The 20,609-nt window shown below is 50.3% G+C and overlaps 1 protein-coding gene across 5 annotated transcripts in view; it reads right to left on the reverse strand.

The window, feature by feature from the left end:
• Positions 1 to 1,762: 1,762 nt before the first annotated feature.
• COG2 (component of oligomeric golgi complex 2) overlaps positions 1,763 to 20,609 on the reverse strand; it is a 46,364-nt gene continuing 27,517 nt past the window's right edge. For 3 of the 5 annotated variants that reach the window (XM_047088646.1, XM_047088643.1, XM_047088648.1), the window contains 10 exons: positions 19,771 to 19,897; positions 17,717 to 17,856; positions 13,245 to 13,306; positions 11,643 to 11,794; positions 8,608 to 8,805; positions 7,719 to 7,791; positions 7,277 to 7,419; positions 5,392 to 5,531; positions 3,929 to 4,109; positions 1,763 to 2,474 (listed from right to left, as the gene is read on the reverse strand). In XM_047088646.1, the coding sequence (XP_046944602.1) occupies positions 2,373 to 2,474; positions 3,929 to 4,109; positions 5,392 to 5,531; positions 7,277 to 7,419; positions 7,719 to 7,791; positions 8,608 to 8,805; positions 11,643 to 11,794; positions 13,245 to 13,306; positions 17,717 to 17,856; positions 19,771 to 19,897 (1,318 nt within the window). In that variant the 3' untranslated portion in view covers positions 1,763 to 2,372. The remainder of the gene's footprint in view (positions 2,475 to 3,928; positions 4,110 to 5,391; positions 5,532 to 7,276; positions 7,420 to 7,718; positions 7,792 to 8,607; positions 8,806 to 11,642; positions 11,795 to 13,244; positions 13,307 to 17,716; positions 17,857 to 19,770; positions 19,898 to 20,609) is intronic. The other 2 variants (XM_047088645.1, XM_047088647.1) reach the window with 2 other exon arrangements.

A 20,609-nucleotide genomic window follows, 5' to 3' on the forward strand; every position in this document is an offset into this window, starting at 1 on the left:
TGGCACCACATGACCAGTTGGCCAGAAAGACTCCTCTGCTTGAGACTTTTAGATTCTGTAGGCTATAAAGTAAAACAATATTACAGTTTTACTGTAAAAATGTATTATTCGTCTTCATAAACTTTGTTCCATTATGACTCTTCAAGGCAAAGCTCAGAAAACACACGTTAAATGAAGGAAACGTTCTGGGGAGCCAGGGATAAGTGTTCTGGAACGTTCTGCTTTTTACTAAAGGTTCTTGTTTCTTCAGCCTGGAAACAGGAGTGGGACACCACGGGCGTCGCCCAGAACAAGCCCAGAAATGTGGGATTACTGAACCCAGGCCGAGCCTGGGGCTTGACAGGTGTCCGGGAAATGGATGCCCTGGGCCCCAACCCTGCCTGATCAGCCCCTCTGTTCCGATGCTCGTATCAAGGAGGGAGCATTACCTGCTGCTGAGCAACCTGGACTCTGGAACCATCTTCCCTGGATTTAAATTCCATTTCTTAACTATTTTAACTCCTGAATTTCCGTTTCCTCGTCTCCATAATGGGGATAAGCCGGCTGGAGTTGGAGGGGCTAATACACTGTATCTTTGTCAACCACGTTTTGAAACAAACGAGGAAGAGCAGTCAAGGAGAAAGGAAACACTGGGGCTACCGTTGACCAGCGTCGGGCTGGAGGGAGGCGCTCAGCCATGTGGCTAAACCGGGGGACCACCGGCAGGTAGTCAGGTCTCGTCACCCTGGCAGGGCTGGGTCTCCACTCCCAGAGCTCCCAGAGCTCCCTGCTGGGCAAGGTGGGAGGTCTGCCTTGCCCACAAGGGCATGTCTGCACTCAGAAGCTCCCGCAGGCCCAGCCACCGAGTGGCTCACACGGCTCCCGGCACGACGCGCCGGCCCTGCTGGACCTCCCTCAAATCCTGGGCCAGGCGCGCGAGCTCAACTTCTGCAGGCCCATCGCCGAACTTGGGGGACGCGGGTGGGGGCGGCAAGAGATAAACGTGGGTGCCAATCTATCCCCGCTGGCTCCAGGTCGGCCTTGCCCTCTCTCACTTCACATCCAGCTTCCTTCCTGACTGCCCCCTGCCCCCTGCCGCCTACGAGCCCAGCACCGCGAGGTCCAAGCCTGATGCCAAATCCCTTCTGCTCTCGCGCCCACGGGCCGGGGTCTGACTGGACTCCCAGTACCGACCCGTCAGTCCCGCTCCAGCCGGGGCAGGGCTCGGTGCTGAGGCTGGGGCACCGGCTCTCCAGGGGAGCACAGGCAGGCCCAGCGTGCAAGCCCCGAACGCTCGCGGGGCCGCACGGCCGCAGGGGCGGGGAGGACACGCGCCCGAAGTCGCTGCTCTCACCGCTTTTACGGGGGTTCCTCTCACGCTCCCTATTTCCCCGCGCTGCCTCATCACTGCGCTCACACACATACAGACAAAATCTCTGCTAGCGCCCGGATCTGCTTTCTTGATTGCCGATCGCTTACCCTTTTCCTTGCTCTCCCTGGAGCTGACCTCCGGGCCAGGAGACGGAGATGCAATGAAACGCAGGCTCGAGGGAGAAGCGCCCCTGCCTCGGCGGCCCGTCTCGGGAGCCTACCTCTTCCCAACCTCCCCGCAGCCTGTCCCTCCCGACACGAGGGCCGCGGCCTTGTCGCTTCCCACACCTGCAGGAGGAGGACCCGCTGAGGAGAGCGAGAGGCAGGTGCCCTCGAGGAAACGTGCCCGACACGCCACCCCCCGGCCAGAGCACTCAACCCGCACCGGATTCACAAACACGAGCCCACGTGCTTCTGGCAGACACTTCTTTTATTCAGGAAATGCATCTTCCTACAGGTTCCAGCTCCTGCCGGGACAGCGTGACCAGGAGGACTCTCGCTGAGCACCCGGGGGAGAACGGAGGGGGCGCCCCTTGCCGCCTCTCTCAGGGCGTCACGAGGCGTCACCGCGCGCACCGGCTTTCCCGGCGGAGGAGGGGGAGCCATCCGACACGGTCGCCCCCCACCCCCGACGGGCGGGCGCTTCCGACAGCGGGGTCGGGGCCCGGGCCCAGCTTTCCAGAGTCCTACGTATATATTCACCTTAGTCGTATTTTAGAAATCAGCTCTTCCGCGCTAAGATTTACAATAAAAATAAAATAATTTGCTCTGTAAACTAGAGTAGAAAGTTTCAAGTGTCTTAAAAACTATCTTCCATACAACGGAAAAAGGCTTCTGTGTTCTGTCCTGGGCGAAAGGAGACCCCAGTGTGCGGAGAGAAGCTGCCCTGGCGTGTTGCTCGAGACGCCGGGCGCCGTGGAAGCACTTCTTGGCCGCGGAGACTGGGCCCGAGGACAGAGCCACTTTCTTCCCCTCGGGCTCCACGTCCAGCTTTCCCCCCGCCGCGGGCTCTTCCAAGATGCTCACGGCTGCTCTGCCGTTGCCTGGTCCTTGGTGGCGGCAACCAGCTCGGCGAGGGCCGGGAAGCTCTTTATGTCCTTTGTCGCCAGGCCCATCTTTTGTATCTGCAAAGGCCACGAGAGCGGATAAAGGCACCGCGGTGTGAGCTGAGCGCGAAAAAAAAAAGAGCCTCATAAAGAACACACGGGATGTCACCCCCATCCTCCCTGGAATCTGAAAAGGGCAGCTCCCCAAAGGCTGGCAGAGCCTTCTCCCTTCACAGGAAGGATCTGCTTATTGCAGAGCTTCGCTTTTGGGGGTTAAACCCTGCGCATTCAAAGACGCCAGTATGTTCATTTATCTCAGTCCATCAGATCAGGCTCTTGCCAGGGGAAGAGCCCCTTTTGTGGCCTGCAAAGGAGGCGCACGAAAAGAAATCACCAAGCGAACTATTTTTTAAGTGGAGAGTTTTCACAAAAGCGCTGGCCTGAGCACTTAATGTCTTCACGGGTCATCGACAGATTTTCTTAGAATCTGATGGACTGTGGTTGCTGTGGCAGAGCAACTACCGTGGATTGCCGTGGTAACTGAGTCGTGACAAACCACGTGCCCGCTTTTGTTAACGGCAACACACACGCGCACACACGCACAGGAAAATCTGGAAAAACCCACACCAAGCATTTAGCATCTGTCGACGTGCTGCCGTTCGTCCTGGGGGCTGGCGACCAAGGAGTGCCGTCTCTTTTCCTGCACCCCCCCCCCCTTTCTCTGGCTTCTTTGTTCTTCATATTTCTTTACCAGATTGTCTGGTTTGTAAAAGGACTGCAAGTTTCTCTTATGAGAGAGAGAAATAGGGCAATGGACTTCCGCCGGGATAGATCTCTAAATTCACATCAAAGCAGCAGAATTTAGATCTCCAGGGAGGACCCTGACGTGCAAGAGTCCTCAGTCAGCTAGAAAAGCAAGCACTTCCGGATGGAAATTCTCCTCCAGCTGCAAGATCTTCCTGGAGGGTGTGTGCTATACGGGGACCCTAAACAGTTTAGAAAGCCAGCTTCTCAAGAACGAGAGAAGTTTCCTGATCCTTGAATGAGTCACCTGTGTGAAGAGAGGCCTGGCACGCAACCCACGTCTGCCTCCTAAGTGACACCATGTCCAGCAATGCTCCTGCGCCTGCTGGGACTCCAAAACCTGTGTTTTATGGGAACAGAGGAGACTCGGCCAGGGAAGCAAAGAGGTCAGGCTTAGACGACCTCTCAGGGGCCACACTGAGAGATCCACGGGCTAATGCTTCTCTACTTATTCTAACCGCCTGACTACGTGTCAGGCACTTCCCCGGCGGTGGACAGAAAGGACGCCGCCTCTGTCTGGGAGCTGCCCCTCGAGTGGGCTCCGTGAGCCAAGTGGATGCCAACTGCACCAAAGACCAGTTGGTCAATTTCCGGTATTCGTTACGCACATCCTTTCCCCTCAAGTATTCTGGGGCCCTGACCCCACCCTCCAGCCCCGGGAGGACACGCCCGCCCTCGGCAGCACGCCCGGGCTCAGGTGAGGCACCTGACGACGGCTCGGCGGTTACCTGCTCTCCCAAGTACTCAACGTCCAAGGCCAGCTGCAGCCTGATTTTGTCGTCGTCACTCATGCCGCCACCGGGACCGACGGGGTTGGCGGGAGTGGTTTTCCTGGCTTGTTTCAGCCGCTTCAGGCTCTCCTCCATTTTCTTCACCGAGTTCAGAACGTCGGACACGGTTTCGTAGTACCTTGGGCACAAGACACGCTTACTGGTGAGACCGAGGGGCTAGCGTGCATCCCCAGACCAACTGGCTTGGTGGGCCAACAGAAGAGATTCGTAAGACCAACACTCATTTCCAATAAAAGAAATCGGCCATGGTGAACTTACCAATGTTTCTTAAGACTGAAAAAAAGGTGCCTTGACACCCTAGCATCACAATCCCTCAGAACTTATGAAATACACACGTGGACTCTGTTTACAATTTTCGTCCCGGACACCAACAAGAGAACATCAAAGGCCAAATGATCTTTCCTACTCGAAGGGGACAACAGCTGGAGCTCATTCCCCAAGTGCAAGTAACAGATTCATTTACGGTCGGTTCTAGGAACAGTTCATCTTAAGAACAGAAAGCTTTCAAATTTTTAAATAACACTAATTACCTTCACGGTGCTCTCAATATAATTTGCAAATTATAAAGGAGTTGTATTTCAAAACTTTGTTTACAAGCTGGCTACTTGGTGCTTGGTATATATTTGCCCACAAAAACAAGACTCTAATTCACTGTTATGTTCTAAATTAACCCACAAATGTTCCTGAACTCAGAAGTAATTGAAATAAATCAAGTACCATCAGAAAATAAACAAAATCCAATAGCAAAATTGAGTAAGATGCTTTTGACATAACTCAATGCCGGCATTTGGGGAAAAGTCTATTGAATGAGAAATGAAGAGACATTCGACCAAAGGGATCCCGAAGACCTCCTGAGATTTTCACGGGTTGCAGGGTTTTAGATACTGAACGCTTATCAGTTACAATCAGGCTTCAGAACGTGTGTTTTCTCTTCCTTGGCTGCAGTGGTCTCGCCAGTCTGCGCTTTCGATTATCTGGCGCGAGCAGAGCCACTGTGGACACAGGAGAGAGCGGATCTTACAGGAAAACATGTGCCTGGCCTTGCAGAAAGAGGGCCGCGTGAAACGCACCCTGCACACCAAAAGCTGGGCGTGCCGGGGGAGTGGGATGTGCCTGCGCCCCCAAGAAGTACTTGACCCAGGAGGTGCGGGGCCAGGGGAACCCCGGGCGGCTGGGGGGCAGGTGGCCCATCGCACTCCGGGTGCAGGGGGGCAGGGGGTGGGTGGGGCCAGAGCAGCTCAGCCACCAACTCAGGTGTGAGTGCCTGCACCCGACTCGTCCAGCGACGCGGCCATCTGACGTCGTCAACAAGCCACGTGCCACCCTCCGATGGCCTCTGCGGTCTCTGACTCGGGGCTTCCCTAAGCAAGTCTGGGATGGCCTACTTCTAAGGTACTTACTTATGAGTGCTCTCAGAGAGGGCGCCTTCTAACCACTGTCGGATTACTGCCTGTCTCAGCTTATCCTTGTGCCCACTCTGAAGCTGGCGAAATGGCTTCAGGGCACTGTCCACGTAAGAGGAGGCTGTGGTTGGCACTTCCTGGAGTAATGACGGTAGGGGTTGAAAAAAAATGTATAGGAAAAAAAAAAAAGAGTTATTCAAAGTTCGGAAGGATGTTACTAATGTGTCAGTTTGGAGACATGAACGAACCCCATCCCTCCCCAATAGTGACACTAAGGTTGTCTCCCGAAAGATATCTGAGAACAGGAGGGGTCAGGAAGAGTACAGCAAGGGAAAATAATGTTTAGAGCCAGAGAGAGAGAGAGGGAGAGAGAGAGAAAAGGACAGAGAGAACAAGTACTGCAGTGCGCAGTTACGGGGGCCGGGAGAGCCGTGTTTGAGGCCGTGCATTTCTAACGGACTCCCACCAGGTCATGCTAACGCTGCTGGTCGACAGAGTGAGACGCAAGGATCTACGGCGAGTAATTTGTTCTGTTTTAGCTTCTTCGTCTGCAAACAAGGACACTGGTGCCTACTCTGGAGAAGAGCAAACGAGAGCATCTGACCGCCAGCGCACCGGATCTGGCCCGCAAGCACTCGGTCAATACCCCAGACGGGAAAGCTGGTAGCTTCCACAAAGAAAATGAATGTATCTAGGAATACAGAGGAGGTCTCTCTCTCCCGCTCTGAAGTGGGAGCTTCAAGGCAGACCAGAAAGGGAAAATCAGGTGGCAAAGTCCTCTTGCTGGAAGCTGTAATCCTACTGCATGCCACAGATTTTGGGAAAAGGAAAAGAAGAGCCACAAGGGAGACTCTGTCCACCTCCGCTGAGAACTCACTGCCTCCAGAGCACCGAGTCACGCAGGCGGGGGGTGGGGGGGTGGGGGCAAGACGCCCGTGTTCGGCACACAGAGACCGCCCGCCCCAAAACAACAGGTCCTGCAAATCACTTTGGTGCTAAACTGCCTGACACCCAATTCTACAACTGGAGAAAAAAGAAAATTCGATGGAAAATTAAGCGAGATGTAGCAAGAAGGAAAGGTGCGTATAAATGCACAGAAAGAAGGGCGCAGGAACGGAAACGACAGCTCTGGTCGAAACGAATTCCCCAAGTCGCCTTTCTGCCAAATGAGACAACGGGGGAATTCGATTTTAAACCCCAGTGTGCCCACACCCTTTTCATCTCAGAGATGCTTTTCATATTCCTGATGCAGCTTTTGGAATCTTTTCGAGTTACAGAACAGCAGAAAGCAGGCACTTGTTAGGACGATATGAAGGAAGCAAGGTCGATTCAATTTTTTCCAAATACAAGAATCAAAGCATAGGAGTTAAAAATATTTTGTTAAGGGGTGCCTGGGTGGCTCAGTCGGTTGAGCGTCCAAGTTCGGCTCAGGTCACGATCTCACGGTTTGTGAGTTTGAGCCCCGCGTCGGGCTCTGTGCTGACAGCTCAGAGCCTGGGGCCTGCTTTGGATTCTGTGTCTCCCTCTCTCTCTCTCTGCCCCTCCCCTGCTCACGCTCTCTCTGTCTCAGAAATAAATAAAAAACATTAAATATATGTATCTGTTAAAACGCGTTCTTTTCAAATTACTACCATCTTTCCTGAAGGCCAAGGGAATCCGGGAAGAGGCCATGCTGTGTGAGTCCAATTACCAAAGCAGCTGACCATCCACCTGCAGAGTCCCCTTCTCACAGATAAGGCTTCTCGGGAGGAGGCTGGGCAGGCCTGCCTTGGGCTACCCCTGTGGACTCATTTCGGGGTCTCGCTCAACAACCCCCTGCCTCTGTGGCCTTCCTGTCATGTATTTCCCCACCTCAAAAGGCGTTCCAGGGAACAGTGCTGACCTTATTGGTTCTTCGGTAGAGCCTGGGGACCTCTAGGGCACTCTTCAGGTAGCCGAAGCAAGACTCACTTAAGTCTTGGATGATCCTGTCACTCAAGGCAGGAGCACAGGCGGACAGAGACGTCTGGGAGTCCTCCAGGGCTGCTGTCCAGACACAGAGACTGAGTTTAGCCACTTACTGAGGCCCGGGTGCGAATTTTATTTTAGACACTGTCACAGTATTTACAGAGTGTACAACAATAAGCCGAATCAAATCAACTTATTAGAATTAAACAAAATATCTCATCTAGAGAAGTTATCATCACAGAACAGAATATAGAAACAACCAAGGATTGACAACTAGAAAAGAAAATGGTAGTTTAAATATATGCTACAGGCTCTAAAGTTTTATTTTAAATTATTTCTTATTCAGAGATGTGCTGAGTCTAAAGATTCATTTTTACCTGAGATAGAAGAAAAATTCTTAAAGCCAATCATTTCAAGTTTTGGCTTGATTGTTTCCAAGAGTTCTGGAAGCTGAAATAAATATATGCACTTTATATATTCAGTTACTTTTTATAAATCAAAGGAAGAGGCAATTGAACTTGCACCTATAAACTCTAAAATACTATTAATGAAAAATGAAACTAAACTCAAGACTTCCTATAGTTTTCATCAGAAGAAAGCAAAATTCTTAACGCTTTCACTAAAACAGAATCCAGCAACACGGGGAACAGCAGTCCCCGGCTATTGACAGGCCCAGGGAAGAAGCAAAACCATTTTCTATTCTGTGGCTTTCCCCGATACCAAACAAAGACCAGCGGAAAACAGACTCACGTATCAGAGCACTCAAACACAAATTCGGCCCACAAAGCCCTGCTAATGATAAAGGCCCCAAACATGGACATCCCCAGAGAAAACAGGGGGAGAAGTTTTCACAGTTCACTTTCAAAGTACACGCGAAGGCTAACTGTTGCCAGGAAATACGTGGTCAAGTGGGGGTACAACCCATTAAAATCCAACCCGCCAGTGATCATGCCAAAACGCAGAGCTAGTGAACAGTGGGGCATGGCTCACTCGTCACTTGTGACGGGAACACTGAAAAGGCAGCAGAGACCCCCCCCCGGTTCACAAAATATGAGACTAGACCGACAAGCAAGCAGGCAGAGAGCCCCCCCGCGGGGGAAAGCTGGAGAGACCGCTCGGAGCGCGGGCGAACCTGTGCTCTCCGGGAGGCCCTGGGCCCCACGATTCCAAGCCCCATGAGGCCATATGGGGTCAGACCCTCGCACATGTCACTTTCTACGAAAACACCGAACCGAGCCCCTGGACTTCTCCGGGACACAGGCCTACCTGCTCCTGAAGCTTGTCCAGGTCGGCGACCACATATATAAGCTGCGTACTGGAAATGGAAGCCACGGGCCTTGTTTCCGCGGGGCCACTTGCTTGGTCTTCACTGTTTCCCTGGGTAACTGAAGGGTCTTTGCCACCAGTTACCAAAGGCTTTTTAATATCCTTGGCACTTTCATTAGAGATGGGCCTGAGTAAAAGCTGAAAAACCGTTTCAACGATTAACTACTTTTCCACCTGCCACATACCTGAGCATTAAGTTTTGTGGCCCACCATCTGCAAAGTATTCAGTAAAAGTTTACCAACGAAAGAACAACAAGGAGAAACAAAGCCAAACTACAACCCCACGGACATTTGTCCTCCTTAAGCTCGTGTCTACTTTCTGGTGATTAAAAGTAACAGGCAGAAAACAAAACAGGTCCCTAAACGAAACGAAAATTAATTTCTGGAATATCACAGTTACAAAAAAATTCATTAGCTCAACTAGGTAAATCATTTACCAGGTTTGCCCGGTAAATTTATGTAATGTTAATTATAATTAATTAATAAGGATAAAAAAAGCACAATCCAAACTTCACCATGTTTCAAATAGTATCAACAAAAGTGTTACTTGCATAATGATTTGTTACAAGGGAAAAATCAAAGAGAAGTACCTCCGGCATAAGGAAAAAACGGAATAATGAACACGTGAGGCAACATAATTTATTAGAGACCTGAGAATTACCGGCTGGTAAGAATGTAGGACCCAGCCTACTCAGGCCTAACTGAAGAATCACATCAACCCCGCTGCCTCCCCGGAATCAACTGCACAAGGGGTCTTCAGAAACCGCTTGGTGGACAGGGTGGTCTGTTAAGAACCCTTCTGCTCTCAAAGTAAATAAACTTGGGGGGGGCGCCTGGGTGGCTCAGTCGGTTGAGCGTCCGACTCTCAGTTTCAGCTCAGGTCATGACCTCACATTTCGTTGAGTTTCAGCCCCACATTGGGCTCTAAGCTGACACCACGGAGCCTGCTTGGGTTTCTCTCTCGCTCTCTCTCTGCCCCGCCTCCTCCCCCACTTGTGCTGTCTCTGTCTCTCTCAAAATAAGTAAATAAACTTAAAAAAATTGAAAAAAAAAAAAAAAAGAACCCTTCTGAGCAGAGGAAGGCAGAAGGGAAAAAGAGAACTAGCTTCCACCGAGCTCCCAGAATCCGCCAGGCACTTCCGTCAACAATCTGCTGGTCAACAGATCCCTTTTTACTGCTCACGTATGGAAACCGTTTTGCCATTTCACAGGTGAAGCATCTGGGACCCCTAGAGCTAAGTCTCCCAAGGCCACAAAATTTCAAAGTGGCAGAACCTGGGGGCGCCTGGGTGGCTCAGGAGGTTAGGCGGCCACCTCGATTTCAGCTCAGGTCCTGATCTCACGGTTCATGAGTTCGCGCCCCGTGTCGGTGCAGAGCCTGCTTGGGATTCTCTCTCTCTCTCTGCCCCTCCCCTACTTGCGTTCTTTCTCAGAATAAACTTGAAAAAAAAAAAAAAAGGGGGCAGAACCTCAGTCTGTCTGCCATGAAAGCCAGTGCTCCTTCCGTTAGAAGACCCTGCAAGACAAACCGGGCTCTCCTCTCCAACTCAAGATTGCATTCCTTCTGATAGCTGAGGCTTTGTCACACCTTCCTTCCTGACAACTTACGCACGCCTAGGCCCATTTTCATACTCATCACGCACAGTGAACAGGCTGCATGTCTGTCTGTCCCCTGCGACTGTCCAGGAGGGGGCAGGGCCTCTCTGAGCACGAGACGCTGGGGCGGGGCCTGCCTGGGTGCTCAGGGCTGACCCGTACGATCACCGCTACGGCTGTGTGCGCGACACCTGATCCATCTTCACAGGCATGCGGATACTTAAGAGAGTCAACTACTCGACAAGGAGAAAAGGAGGGTATTCTGAAATGAAGGGAAGGTTAATTAATTTTATTACCTTTTAGTCCAGATGATCATACGATTTTTTAAAACTTCCAAATATGATTAAAATGCGTATGTTTTTATTTCTACTCATTTTCATTAAAATGAGCATCTCTGTCTTAATTTCGAGGCATCTCGAAGATTCTGGCTTTGAGATGGGAAAATGAGCTTGTCGGGACAGTGCTTTTCCACAAGAGGAAGCACGGACAATGGGATAATAGACACCCACCCATACAGGCAACGGTGGCAAGAAAAAGGAAACAAATACTGGATACAGACTTGAGAAATGAGTCGATTGTTGTCTTCCAAATGACCTCTCATGACAGCCTGGCCTTTAAGAGTCTTCGCGTATTTAGCTTTAAGGTATCTTTAATTTTTTTTTTTTAATAGTTATTTTTGAGAGAAAGTGTGCACATGAGCGAGGGCGGGCAGAGAGAGAGAGGGAGAGAGAATCTCAAGCAGGCTCTGTGCCATCAGAGCAGAGCCTGACTGACGGGGTTTGAACCCACCAACTGTGAGATCATGACCTGAGCCGAAATCAAGGGTCAGATGCTTACCTGAGCCACCCACGTGTCCCTCTTTAATTCTTTTTTAATATTTTTTAACAATGTTTACTTATTTTTTTTTTTTAATTTTTCAACGTTTATTTATTTTTGGGACAGAGAGAGACAGAGCATGAACGGGGGAGGGGCAGAAAGAGAGGGAGACACAGAATCGGAAACAGGCTCCAGGCTCTGAGCCATCAGCCCAGAGCCCGACGCGGGGCTCGAACTCACGGACCGCGAGATCGTGACCTGGCTGAAGTCGGACGCTTAACCGACTGCGCCACCCAGGCGCCCCAACAATGTTTACTTATTTTTAAAAGGGAGACAGAGTGCAAGGGGGGGAGGGGCAGAGAGAGGGAGACACAGAATCCGAAGCAGGTTCCAGGCTCTGAGTTGTCAGCACGGAGCCCGACGCGGGGCTTGGACCCACAAAGCGCGAGATCGTGACCTGAGCCGGAGTCGGACGCTCCACTGAATGAGCCACCGAGATGCCCCCCCCCCCCCTTAATTCCCAATGGTCGTGATTCCGGACGAGCTACGCGGCCAGCCCTCACCTCGCTGACAAACACGGAGTACCGAGCCAAAATCTGCAGCGTGAGCCTCCACAGACGATGCGCCAGCACCGGCAAGAACATCTCATCTGACCAGCACCTCTGAAGGCTGCTCCATGTTCTGTGAGAAGCCAAAAGGCAAAACGAACTGCCAGCTAGAGAAACAGACAGACACGTAAAGAATCTCAGGCAATTCCCAGCTAAATTCTAATAGTTCCGATGCTTAATTCAAGAGTGAAGAACGCGGCCATAATCCATGCTGTTTCATCTTTTGAGGCAGTGCGTTTTTCTAATTTTACACAATTCCCCCTTCCGGATGTTTGAGATTGAACATCAATGGCATTCGGAAATCACTTGTCAACAGGTATTTTGTACCAAATCCACAAACCCAAGCTGGAGTGGTCCCCTGCAAGCATCTCAACTACAATTCTGAGTTTGTCCAGTTTCGTTTGTCTGCTCTTCCGTTCCTCTACCGGAACTCGCTACATACAGGAAGTCGATCACACAGGACCAGGTTTTGCAAAGACAGACGGAAAACCACCTCGGAGCCTAAAACGGTGCAGTCAGGCTGACTTAGCTACACAGAAGGGAGCAGAAACTTAAGTGGGAGTGGCCTAGAGACCCGTGTGGCCATCGAAACAGCCGTGCGTTACGTGAGTGGCCACCGGGAGTGACTACATGACACAAGATCAATGAGGCTGTTAAGGAAACCAAACCTGTCTGCAACCCACGACCCACCGTCACCTGCCCAGTGTCCCAGGACTGGGGCCGAGGGCTCAGGAGGCCTGAGGCAGGAGCCCCAGTTGTAAATCATCCCCCAGGAGGGAAGGGCCATCCTGACGCTTTACCTTAGCCTGGGAGGAAAACGGACGGAATCCAGTTTTCTATAAAAAGCGCTGATCACCAGGGGCTAATCCCCCGTGACAGGTTATATTCAGAAACAAAACTGAGGTCTGCTTCTTACGTTCTTAAAGCATTTATTTTCAATCTTATTTTAATTCCAGTGGAGTCAACATACAGTGTTGTACTAGTCTCAGGTGTACAACATAGTGATTCAACACTTCCATACATCGCTCGGTGCTCGAGATACGTGTGCTCTTTGTCTCCATCCCCTACTTCACCCCTGCTCCGCCCCACCCCCCTCCCCTCCGGTGACCACCAGTTTGTTCTATCTGAGAGTCTTGTGTTTTTTGGTTTGTTTCGTTTTTTTTCTTTGTCCATTTGTCTCGTTTCTAAAATTCCACCCTATGAGTGAAATTACATTGTATTTCTCTTTGTCCAAGTGCCTTATTTCACTTAGGAGTACACTCTCTAGCTCCCTCCGTGTCGTTGCAAACGGCAAGATTTTGTTCTTTTTTTTATGGCTGCGTAATAGTCCGTTCTTTTGATCCTCTCTATAAGGAAAGAAGCTTTATGGACCAAAAAATATACTTTTAGCATTTTAGAAAAAAAAAAAAAAGAGGTTGAGCTGTGTTTTTAAGCTACGTTTTCACCTACTGCGCGACAGAAGGTGAAAGTACCCTCAGAAAACGAAGGCTTAGGTAAGCGCTGAGCTTAACTAACCCCTTGCGTGACATCCGCCATTGATCGCTTTACGGAAATTACCTGGAGCGTCCTCCAACCCAGCTGTAAGTGCTGCTTCTAAGGATCCTGCGATCTCTCTAAATCTGAGAGAAAAACAAGAGCACAGATTGGGGTTTATGCTGCTGCTGCATGCCTTTACCTCCCCGTTCTCACTTCCTCCGCTGGCTTGTCCCGAAGAGCGTCCCAAAGACACCCTTACAGATGCTGGCCGGCCCCAGGAAGCCCATTCTCCCACTGTTTTCAACTGAGCAAGGAATTTCTCCCGATTAAGCCACCGTCAGGCAGGGCTTCTCTGTTATCTGCGGCTGATTGGAATCACAACCAACCCCGTGTTTTTCGAACTAAACAAACCACCCGGTTAGACCGCCATCAAGATGCCCGTGTCAGGCCAGGCCCACGTGGCTGTACTCGGTGTCGTCGCCTCGCGGCCACAAGACCTCGGGATCTCCGATCCACCTCGACTCACGCTGCCGTAGGGAAAAAAGGAAACGTTTCTAAAGTAAGGAATGGGAAGGCTGGACTCCAGATCTGTTTGCAGTTTGAGAAAAGTCACCGCGAGCAGCCGGTGAACATTACAAAAGCCCGCTGCGTGTGCTGTTCACACTGCTGCCCAGCCTCCCGTGCTGTCCGGCCCCCGCCTCCCGGGTCAGTCCTCCTGGGTTGTCAGCTGGCCCACCAGGCAGCGCCTTCTCCCGTCACAGAATTCCGTTTTAGTAACTGCGTGGGCACGTTTTCAGGGCTGTGTGACATGAAAACGCTGTGTTTTGGAAACAAGCTGCGCACGTGGCATCGGGTCCCAACTACGGAACCTCCGCCGTCGGACCTTCCCCAGCACACCCGTCACCTGCTAGTTCCCTTGCTGGCAACACATGCTGACACCCGCTGAAGATTAATTTCCCTGAGCCTTTTGGGTTTTTTATAGTACAAATTTTTTTCAAAGCAGTTCAGAGCCTGAGCTTAAGGAATCTGTCTGGAGGGTGAAAGGAACAGCACGTCAGACCAAGAGCAGCGGCCGTGCCCTCCATGAACGTGCAACACGGCCCAGAGCCCCAGACCCCGGGCCGCCCCGAACTGCGAGAGCTGGTTGCTTTCCCTTGGGGAAGGAAGCCCCCTCCTACTGCCCAGGGGAACCTGCCAGTGAGCGGCACGGGTGCTATGTCGCAGCCTCGACACAGCCATCTGACCGTGCAACCACGCTGGAAGACCCATCAAAGTAAAACTGCCCAGGTCACTTGGCAGAGCTGTGCCTCCCCAGCCGGGAGCCCGGCAGCAGCCCCTCGCGCAGCTCTGCTGGGCAGTTAACTTCCAGGACTAAGGTGAGGTGTTGTCGTTCTTGGAAAACAGCAAAAAGGGAGAGGCCACCTTGGGGACCCTTGAGAAGCCGCGCTGGAGTTCGTAAACACGCGTGTGATGCCCACGGCACTTGCTAGGGTATCTGTAACAGAGGTGACCCCAGACAGGATGTTTCTACACTCTGAAATCTGGGTTTGGGGGAGGCCTCTAGACCTATCCCTCCACGCATGCCACAGGTACGCAATCACCGCAAAGCGCTTCCGTAAAAATAAAAGCGGTGAAGGTAACACTGCCGGGCGTTGCAATCTCTGCCCCGTAGTATCCGAAGCGTCGCGGGGCACACGTCTACTCCACACACACGCGTACTCGGGGCAAAGGGAAAGCACGTCGATGCTGCAGAAAGCCCACATCGCTAGGAGGAGATATATTATGTTCAGCATGTACTGAATGCAATACATCTACAGTGAATGTTCCGGGTGTATACAATATTCTAGAAAGACTTCAATTAAAGATGGCGGAGAACTTAGCCTACGGCATTTCAGGGACTGAGCCCAGTCTCTGCGGAGCCACCGGCTCACTGCACTGGAGACCACTGGGTCATACTTGCATTTACTTTCTTCCTGTGAGAAACTGAATTGTAAACCTTTTTCCTTGTTTTTGAAGTTTGTCCATTCATTCTGAGAGCGAGCGTGAGCAGAGGAGGGGCAGAGAGAGAGGAAGACAGAGAATCCCAAGCAGGCTCCGTGCTGTCATCTCATGAACGGCGAGATCATGACCTGAGCTTAAATCAATAGTGGGACGCTTAACTGACGGAGCCCCCCCCCCCAAGCGCCCCTAAACCTGCTTTCTACTATGCCTACAGGAACAAGTGACATGAAGGCCAGGCAGGGCATCGGGAACAGTGAGGGGTTCAAGTGCACCCCCGGATGGCGCTGGCTGGAAGGGCCACCTCGGTTCCTAGGATGACGGGATACAGGTTTACCGTCAGACCAGTGGCGTAAGCCTGTTCCCAAGAGAGCAATGTTCACGTTCCTCCCTACGAACATGTCAAAGTATGCCACCCCACGGGTTTTGGGCCTCCTTTAAATGGCCCTGAAGTGAATCCCCTCACAGTGTAACTCTGACCCTAGTCATGTTTGTGGAACTTCTGGTCGTCACTCAGAGTAAACAATGTGACGCCTGGTAAAAATCAATAGGGCAGTCCCACAAAGTATTACTTGAACTTATTTTTTTTTTAATGGAAAAACAAACATAAGTGAATACAAGTTCCACACTTCGCAACTCAGACATGATGTTTTACAAATTTCACAAATTTTAAGTAAAATGGTTTACAGAGAAAGGCTCACCGATCCTTTTGATTGCTTACTGTTAAAATCTGGTGGACGTACAAAATCATTCAGGGAACTGGCTGACTTTAAACCCAGCTCGGCTGCCGGCCCTGTGAGAGGCGGCTGAGGGGAGGGTGTGCTGTCGCTGTGGCGTCCGGCCTGGCGAGCCCAGAGCACGCCCCGAAACAGCCACCAGAGCTCCTGGGGGGCAAGTCCGGGGGGGGGGGGAGGGGCGAGGAGGGGGACGACAGTGCAGGATCCCCAAGGGTGGGGTCACGGGATCTGGGGAAATGACTAGGAAGAGGAGTTTGGAGGCAGCAGGCGGGACTACGTGATGTGACAGTATTGGACATCTAAAGCAATCTAACTCCACACCCGGACCACAGAAGAAATGCTAGACATTTCTTCTCCACTGCGGTCATATATATACACACGCATACATATGTACATACATACATACACGTTAGTCCCCAATTTTATTTTTTTTATTTTTATTTTTAGAGAGAAAGGGCACAAGCAGGGGAGAAGGGCAGAGAGGCAGAGAGAGAGAGAGAGAGAGAGAGAGAGAGAGAGAGAGAGAGAATCTTAAGTAGGCTCCATGCTCACCGCTGAGCCTGATGCGGGGCTCGATCCTATGACCCCGGAAACACGACCTAAGCTGGTATTAAAAGTTGGGCCTGAAACGACTAAGCCACGCAGGCGCCCCTCTATTGCAGTCTTATACTATGAAAGAATACTTCACTGTTTTAAATTCCGCTCCTGCATCAAAAGGGCTTCCTGCCCTGGGTTGATCTTCATTACCCTGCAACAACCACTCCCAGTGCAGTCCATGAACACCTTAGAAGAACAAATCCTTCATTTCCTACTGAGAGACAAGCTCCGTGGTGATGTCACGCTGGCAAAATTAAGCATAAAATACAGTGTGGTACGAGCAAGGGCGCCTCACTAACGTTCTGATAGCTGTGATTTCATTATCAGAAGATGATTACATACATTCTCAATCACGGCAAGCAATTATAATCAAGGGACCTAATCCTTAACATATTTCCCCCTCTGTAATTTCCCCCCAGAACTCTAGGGAAAAGGACTGCATCGTAATGAATGAAAGCACTCAGCGATTTCAACAAAAAGCCTGCAACTCTTTCCAGACCTTCCTAACTAAAACGCTCTAGTTAATGTCATTCGATGAAGGAACTTACCATGACCTCGTTCAAGACACTCTGCAAAAATGGCTGTTTTCGTCTGTTTTTCTAACAGAACATATGTTGCTAAGAGTTTATCCTAAATGTCCCCAGTTTATGAAAGCACTTATTTACGTACGCGGTATCGTCACGACATCTGTTAGAAGTGTCACCATTTTCCAGAACAGAGAGAACAAATGTCACAGATGTCAAAGACATCTAAAAGATGTCAGAGACGGCCAAAATAATAACTAGGATTCTCATAAACCGACTGACGGAACCGGCTGCGAAGAATACGCTTCTCCCCACTCTCAGGGAAAAACCAGCACAGAGAAGCCAACAACAGACCCACGTGGGCCGGGCCTGCTGCCTGACGAAGGCGGGTGGGGAGAAGGGCAAAACGGACAGGCTGCCGCGGACGGAGCGCAGGAGGACGGAGCTGGGCGCGGGGCCCACCTCGGTCCGAGGCCGGGGTCCTCAGCCCTTTAATTACCAAATGGTTTTTCTGTCATGCCAACCAGAACGCCGGCAATGACGACACTTCTTGCACGTTCCCACTTTTGATCTTGCTTCCCAAGGAACAGCACGATCATCTCCGAGGACTGTTTCCTGGAGGCAACACCCTGACCTGGTATTCTAGTCCCATTTCAGAAGGCTGGGGGGGGGGGGGGGGGAGGAATAAATCACTGACCTTATTTGAAAATAAACAGGCAAGTTCCACTTATTACTGAAGCTGTGATAGGCGGGATGTGCTCTTAATCTCCTCACGCTGGCCTGTGTTCCACACTGCTGTTCAAATGCTCTTACAAAATCCATGCTTACGGTGTATTTCTAAAATAAGAACAGGCGGAATTTTCACTGTGAGGAAACTAACCAGGAACGAGCACATACAGGGAAAACTGTAATCAAGATAAAGAAGGAGAAGCTCTGACTCGTAGCTTCCGGAACTGACAGAGACCTGAAAGGGGTCGCCCGTCCGAGGTCCTGACTTGAAAATTCGGTACTGCCCAAAGCGGGTCGGTGACACGCTCGAGGTTTTACGCGGCAAGCCTCCCTGGAAACCCAGTGCTCTGCAAACGACAGCTCTCGTATTCTCGGCACCCCTAACCTCGTCCACTGGAACTGGAAGAGCCAGTAAATTAAGTGGTATAATTGTCACTGCCACTCCAGAGGAAGGAGTAGAACATTTTTAAAAGGAAAGAACATTAAAAGTAGAACATTTTTAAAAGGCAGGTGAGCCATCACATGATCTCCATAGACCAGACAGCACAAAAACGGACGGGAAGCTACCGACACCATGAAGAGCCGTGGCTGAAACTTACTTAACATTCATCACCCGCGCGCTGTGCCTAAAACTGTATTCTTTAACGTGACCCACAAAAGTACCCTCCCAGGTTAACTACTGTTATTATCATTTGGAGGATGACGCTTCCTCTTCTATTCAGGCTCACAGGGAATTTACCCAAAGACAAAGCTGAGAAATAGAGCAAACAGCACCCTGGTTGGTCAGCAGAGCAGAACCGCAGCTGTCGGAAATGCGCATTCCTCCGTGGGTCCTCTGGTCCCCCCGCCCCCCCCCCCCCCAGGGCCCAGGCTCTACAGGGAACATGTGTGGACACTCCATATCCTTCTGGGTCACCCAACCATTCACCGAAACTTCCTCACGTCTGCGCTTGGGCAGGAATTTTAGTTCACTCAACACTACAGGCTTTTCATTTCTTTCAACTGGTTGGGCGAGGTGTTGAGGAGTTGAGACCAAGGTATTATTCATCCTTTGGGGATAAAAGTAGACAGACCTCTGCACACGACGAGACGCTAAAGGAACACGAGATATTTCTCTCCTCACGAGAAGCACGTCACAGCAAGACTGAAAGCTGAAAGCATTTTGTGAAAGGAACTGACCGACGCTGTGCTCACTGGAAACAGACCCAGCCACGTTAAGGACTGGCTTAGAATTCTGAAGTCAAAGTTCTGCGAGAAAGTTTCCTTTCTGAGCTGAAACATCTCCTGAGCATAACGTGACCAGCACAACTCCAGAGGACAGCAAAACGTAAAGGGTCTTAAATGGTGAATGCTTAAGACCACTGTATCATTCTGCTTCTGGGGTCTATTTTTAAAAGCCCTACTGTTTTCAAATAATAAAAATCACTGTCACACGACTCACTGAAAACGATAGCACGTGATCACACGATTCAGCATACTGTCACGTCGCACAGTTAGTCGGAACAGGGAAGTGGTATTTCTGTGACACTATGGCTCCAAATGTGTCTTCTCGTCTGTTTTGAAGGCCAGCAGGCCCCAGGCTCACCACACCTTACCGTCTGCCTCTATACACTACAAATTAATGAGGATTTTAAAATCCAATCAATACCCTGTTTTCCTTTAAAATTATACCGTACACATTTGCAAACCTAATTTTCCATAGAAAACCACTGCAAAGGGACTGGCTTTTAATGGTCTCGAGGATCTTTTTGAAAAAGCGAGAAAATGATGTGCATACACATCTTGTCACATTGGTACCTAGGCTGAATCTTACCCTGCATTTTAAAATTATAGTATATAGTCCCAACAGTATCAGAGACTACTACTTGGATGAAACATTTTGTGTATTTTAAGGAAATGTTCACTCACAAACTCAGATTTTTATTTTTAACAAAGCACAGAACGAAGTCTGTGCAGAAAGCATGATTTTTCTCAAGCCTCTGGTTAATATCTTCGAGAATCAGGATGATGGAGGAAAAGTACCTCGTGAAATGCATCGGGATTTCCAGGATTAAAAAGCGAAGGCAGTTTTTCTTCTAATCCTCGTACTATTTCTGGCCAGACAGAATTCACCAAAAAATCATATCCAGGAACACTGTTGCCTTTTTCACTGTAAGAAACAGCAACACTTCAGTCAGATACATGGCACCCTCCTATTTACAAAGGGCAAAATTCTACAGTGGTATTTTAACTCAAAGTTCCTCAGCCTAAAACTTACTTCCACCTTTTTAAAAAACTGTACGTCAGTTAGCTTGTTTATAGCCTTCAACTTCTATTTTACTCCTTGATCCCAGTCTCACCTTGAACCTGAACGCCCTCTGTATTCTGACTCCTGTATTTATCACATAGGAGAGCAAGCTAGTGTCAAGGATAAGGCAAAACTACTACATCGAATTGCCTTGGCAGGATTTCTCCCTGGAAGCAGGCTATCATATTTACACTCTATCTTGGAAAAGAAGTAGTCTAATAACACAAGAAAAGCGATCTTCGCGTGCAGTCTTTTTTTAATGTTTCCTCATCTTTTTTTTTTTTTTGAGAGAAACAGAGACAGAACATGAGTGGGGGGGTGCAGAGAGAGAGAGAGAGAGAGGGAGACACGGAATCCAAAGCAGGCTCCAGGCTCTGAGCTGTCAGCACAGAGCCTGACATGGGCTTGGACCCACAAAGTACGAGATCATGACCTGTGCTGAAGTCAGACACTTAACTGAGCCACCCAGGCGCCCCTCTTTGCATTGAATCTTAATACCACTAAGCTCTGGGGCGCCTGGGTGGCGCAGTCGGTTAAGCGTCCGACATCAGCCAGGTCACGATCTCGCGGTCCG

Source organism: Lynx rufus, unplaced genomic scaffold, assembly GCF_022079265.1.
Source record: "Lynx rufus isolate CCGP_SWC_20201006 ecotype Redwood Valley unplaced genomic scaffold, mLynRuf1.p SCAF_25, whole genome shotgun sequence".
Lineage (NCBI taxonomy): Eukaryota > Metazoa > Chordata > Mammalia > Carnivora > Felidae > Lynx > Lynx rufus.